Raw genomic sequence first — 4,858 nt, 5'->3', positions numbered from 1 at the left:
CCCCCCCCCCACCCCCGAGTGACGTCAAACGTGAGCGACGGGCTCCAGTTTGTGTATCGGTTGTTGAGCTAACAGCTGCACCGATTGTGTTTTGCTTTGGTTTTGCCTCCCCCATGTGCGCCCGTCCCGAGGTAAGACATACGACCGTGTCCGCTCTCTCATCATGTGCTCAGCTGTCAGCCGCTTCACCTCCAGCTGCGCTAGCCCGTTAGCTCCCAGCAGCTAGCTCCATCGCAAGATCAGCACCTAATGTATGCGGAATGCGCAACCATTGCGGATGTGGTGCAGAAGAAAATGCGCATCGATGCGACAGAACACAGGAGTCAACAGCACTGAGAAAAGCCAGCATAGTTTATTTTCCTCTCTTTCTTTAAATGCTACCTAGTTGTAAGCAGTGTTATGTTTTGTTGTTGTATTACAGCTCTGAGGGCGATTCTCAGCCTGGAGGATGCATCTCACTGTGCCACAGCTGGACGTGTAGATGTAGCTCCTAGACAGCTCCAGATGTTTCCACACTGTGTGTGTATGTTTCCAGTAACATATCAGTATAAATGAAGATGGTAGAAGTGGATTGAAGTGGCTGCAGCTGGCCATACAAGTCTCTGGACTCCATGCCCTAGTCAGACAATGTGTCTCCCATTAAAGCTGCAGCAATGACTTGATTCCTTTGAAGAACAGCGTTAAAATCCCATTATTTAAGGATACGTTAACTCTGTATTTCCTATGAAATCACCGCATAGTGTGTGTGGCAGCTGTGCCCAGAGCAAGTTCATAATTATCTGATACAGTATACTGAAGAGTTGTAATGTCTTTAGCAGTAGGTGCAGTTAGACCTTGAACTCGTGTTAATGGGGCAACAGCTGCCAGTATCAGAATTGGCCGGCCAGTCAGTTCTGCTGTAAATCAGGTCTGACCCATGACTGAGTACTACGAGGAGGGGGGGCTGCTGTACGAGCAATCACCTCCCATGCACATCAAAGTGGAGTCTCCGGAGGGACCCTTTGGAGGGGGAGCCTCAGAAAACGGCTTCCCCAGGGAGGATGAGGACTCGGAGGGCAGCTGTGACCAGAGCAGTGGATTACCTGGGGGACTCCCCTTCAATGTGGTAGTGGTGCACCCGAACATCATGGCACCCGGCATGTCCTCAGACGACCTCTTGTCCATTGAACAAAGTAAGCCTGAATGAGATTTAGTATTATTTGTCATTCTCATCATTGTTTGCATTCTTTCTACTTTGTAGAATCCTGACAGAACAATTCTTTTTTTCTGTTATACAATCATTTAATTTCCTTGTTCAGAGCATGTGGCTCCTAATGGGAAGGGTGTATAAAACATGTACGCTTATAACATTATCTATTATATATTTATTATATGAAATGCCTTTATCAGCTCTGTACAGAAGCACAGCCAGGACATGCATTAATACATTTCATCTATGCAAACACAGACAGTGTTTTGTTAAATGTTGCTCTTGAAGCTCTATTCATTGCCAAAGGTAGTTAAAGTTCAATACTGTATATTTAGCACATATAGCTCAGTGAAAATAACACTGACACTTAAAGCACATTTCCTTCCTCACACATTGTATTTAGCTTCACTTTTTTCATACCTTCCTTTTATACTTTCCCTTTTGGGCTGTACTGTCACCTCTCTCTCTACAGACAGAGCTATGTCAGCTGCGCTGGCTGCTGGTGGTGCAGGAAAAAGAAAGAGTCGTTTCAGTGGGGCAGAGCTGGAGGTGTTGGTGTCAGAAGTCACCCGGTGTGAAGGAGAACTCTTTGGTCCTGCGGGGAGGCTCCGGCGGCGGGAGAGAGAGCGCATCTGGGCAGGAATCCTAGAGAGAGTCAACGCTGTGTCTAGAGTCCCACGCACTCTTCGAGAGGTCAAGAAGCGCTGGGACGACTTGAAGAGACGCAATGGAGGAAGGCTAGCAGATGCCCGCCACCGCAGCTGTTACCTGCCGTCCAGCAGAGGGGCCTCGATGCTTGGTCGTCCCTCGCAGACGAGCCCCAGGCTTCAACAAGCCAGGCAAAAGCAAAGCACCAGACCAAAGCCCAGTTTCCCATGCTTCCCTGACTCTGATACAGGTAAAAATAAATTATTGGATTATTCAGCTATTTCTTTTATTCTATAGAAGCGACGAATTTCAGTTTGTACCCACATGCAATGCTTCTTCGCAGGTGTAGGAGTGGAAGGATCAGAGAGAGATGGTTTGGAGAAGGATGAGGACAATCCTGAGCGTGAGAGAGACATGGGAGATCCTGAGTGTGAAGCAGACAACAGCATGGAGGACAAACTGGGATTAGGACTTGGTCTGGGCATAGGACCACCTCCTCCATCAGAGCGATGGCTGCCTCCTTCCCCGCTTTACAGTGCTCCTTTCCTCAATGGCAGCCCTCAGCCCAGCAGCCCTCAGCCATCACTTGGAGCACAGCAGGGTCCTCTTGAAGCCCCTCTGCGCAGTTCCTGGCTCGAAGATGAGCTACGAGGGTTAGGGGAGGCAGCGATACAGCTGGGAAATCGGGTAGAAAAGAGTCTGCGGGAGTTTGGTGAAGGTTTCAGACAGGACATGAGAACACTTGTCGCTTCACAAGAGACATTAGCAGTCAGTCTACAACAAAACAATGTCCTCTTGCAAAGGCTGTTAGGAGTGCTCGAAGCCCAGCAACAACCACAGCCACAGCAACATCGTGTACAACAAGCACACCAATCACAAACATCTCAACAGCACTTACAGCCACAGCCAGCTCAGCAGCAGCAGCAGCAGCAGCAGCAGCAGCTACAACACTTAGAACCACAGCAGCAGCCGCAACAACAACAACAACAACCGCGGATTGAAGCACCACTGCAACCACAACTACAACATCAGCAGCAGCCACATGTAGTACAGCAACAGTCCCAGCAGCACCAAACACAAATACAGCAGCAGCCACTGGTCACTCAACATTCGAATAACCAGTCGGCTGCAGCAGCGGTACCTGCACCATCGTCCCCCGACGTACATGGCACTTTTCCCTCTGATCCACCCGCAGATGCAAATGGAGGTGTGCAGAGGCCACGGCGAGGAAGAGCAGGTGATCACAGGCGCAGAAGACGGCGCTGAGGAGAAAGTACTTAACTTAAAAAGCGCACATCATGAATATGTGGTGTTTCAAAATGTGACAAGAAATGAAGCTCTTTTTCTATTGACAGTATTTCTGTATAAATAAACAGTTATTTGGAGTTTTACGTCGCGCTCCAAATCCGTAATCCATCTCACACTTGACTGTCTTCAGAGAGGACTGAAGTGGATAGGACAATTAGACACAAGAGATAATAGGGTGGCCTTAACATTAGCTTGGTTCCTCAGACAAACGTACATATTCCTGTGCTAAAAGACTTCCTGAAAACAGTTGTTCTGTGGAGTGACAACTTCACTGATGAGACTTTCGATCCCCAGAAAAACAACATACTGTAGGTGCTGATGTTTAATATGCATGTCACTGTACATGCTTTGCAGCAATTCTACTGACACACTAACGACATTGTCATAAAGTACTTGTAATCTGCAGTTGTTACCATATATTGTAGTTACACAGCTATAGTAATTACCTGCTAATGTATGCTTGTGCTTTTTTAACAGTTTCCTGGTACATACTTTTCCAGCTTTGGTTGGACAATAAAGTTAGACTGCGTTCTGTTCAGTGTGTTTTGAGACAAAAATGTTACATTTTAAAGAACTGACGTTTTACATCACAGTCATATGTTTCTGGTGGAATTAAAAAGCATACTTAAGTATGTAGGGGCTATTTATTATAATCTTGCATGCAGTATGATGGATGTGTTTGTAAGATAGTTGCAAAGAAACAGCATATGGCCATCATCTACGTAGTTTTGCACAGCCTATATTTTGTAGATAGCTACTGTTCCATTGAAATGTAACTAAACTTTAATAAAAGTCAGACATGGACTGCAAATAAATCCAGCTGATCACTTGTGGATTTGTCCCATAGCATAGGAAAAAAAAAAGTTATTTATGTTGAGCTAATGGAGTTGTGAAGGTGTGTGTTGGGTGTGTAGAACAACAAAACCACAGCAGTAGTAGTAGTAGTCGAAAGGGACGTTTTTAATTTGAGGTGTCTAATTATAGTTGATGAAATTATGAACTGCAGTTCTTTTTTTCCTAGTAATAAGAGCTTTATTTTGAAAGTTTCTACCGGAACTCAAATTCCTTGTTCAGGCTGGCGAGCATGATCCTTGTGTGTTCTGGACAAGGGGGTGCATGGGGGAAACATGGCCGCCGTAGACCCGTCGGAGTCTCCTAAACGACAGAAATCCCCTGCGGAGGAGGAGGAAACATCTGGGGGGAAGACCGAGGCGGTGGAGTCGGGATGCGGCTTTAATAAGGAAGATAAAAGGACTCCTAATAAAACCACAGAGAGCCCCGACGATGAGCAGAGAGCCAGTGCTGGCAACGACGGCGGTGTTATTGCCAGCCATTCCGAGGTTAGTGTCGAGTCCGGTGCTGGAGCCGACACAACGACATGCAATTCACCGGACGACCTAACATCGGCAGAAAAAATGACCAAGTCTCCTGGCGGCGAGCAGCGGGCTTTCGACTGGTCTGAAGCTGAAGACGACGACGAAGGGGCGAAAACACTCGAGCAGGAAAATGACAAGTGTGGTATGCTAACGTTTTTAAATGTATTTTACAGTTAGCTTTAGCCTCCGGGCTAACCTGAGCTGTGGGTTAGCTCTCACTACCGGTTCGACACACACTGACAACTCTGCTGCTGCTATTACCATCACAAATCAGCTAGCATCCTGCACTGAACACTGTGATCTGCACTGGTGGGGGTTAGCAGCGTGCAGTTTGTTT

The 4,858-nt window shown here is 46.9% G+C and overlaps 2 protein-coding genes across 3 annotated transcripts in view; both read left to right on the top strand.

Annotated features, from left to right (window-relative positions):
- Window positions 1-20: 20 nt before the first annotated feature.
- Window positions 21-3,960, top strand: si:ch211-261d7.3 (mastermind-like protein 2). Of its 2 annotated transcripts, XM_035671755.1 has the most exons (4): window positions 26-131; window positions 422-1,172; window positions 1,662-2,087; window positions 2,181-3,960. In XM_035671755.1, exons 2-4 carry the CDS (start codon window positions 917-919, stop codon window positions 3,101-3,103), a joined length of 1,605 nt encoding a protein of 534 aa, XP_035527648.1. In that variant the 5' UTR covers window positions 26-131; window positions 422-916; the 3' UTR covers window positions 3,104-3,960. The 2 variants fall into 2 exon arrangements, with proteins under 2 accessions (XP_035527647.1, XP_035527648.1); XM_035671754.1 differs by having other exon boundaries at window positions 21-1,172.
- Window positions 3,961-4,230: 270 nt separating this feature from the next.
- The window catches only part of zgc:66448 (uncharacterized protein LOC327401 homolog), a 5,975-nt gene continuing 5,347 nt past the window's right edge, over window positions 4,231-4,858 (top strand). Inside the window, exon 1 of the mRNA XM_035672146.1 lies at window positions 4,231-4,663. Coding sequence (XP_035528039.1) covers window positions 4,273-4,663 — 391 coding nt within the window. The 5' untranslated portion in view covers window positions 4,231-4,272. The remainder of the gene's footprint in view (window positions 4,664-4,858) is intronic.

This window comes from Morone saxatilis, unplaced genomic scaffold (assembly GCF_004916995.1).
Source record: "Morone saxatilis isolate NCDOM2014 unplaced genomic scaffold, NCSU_SB_2.0 Contig24, whole genome shotgun sequence".
In the NCBI taxonomy this organism is placed as follows: domain Eukaryota; kingdom Metazoa; phylum Chordata; class Actinopteri; family Moronidae; genus Morone; species Morone saxatilis.
The sequence above is the reverse complement of the archived record's forward strand: the minus strand, read 5'-3'. Positions and strand labels throughout refer to the sequence as shown.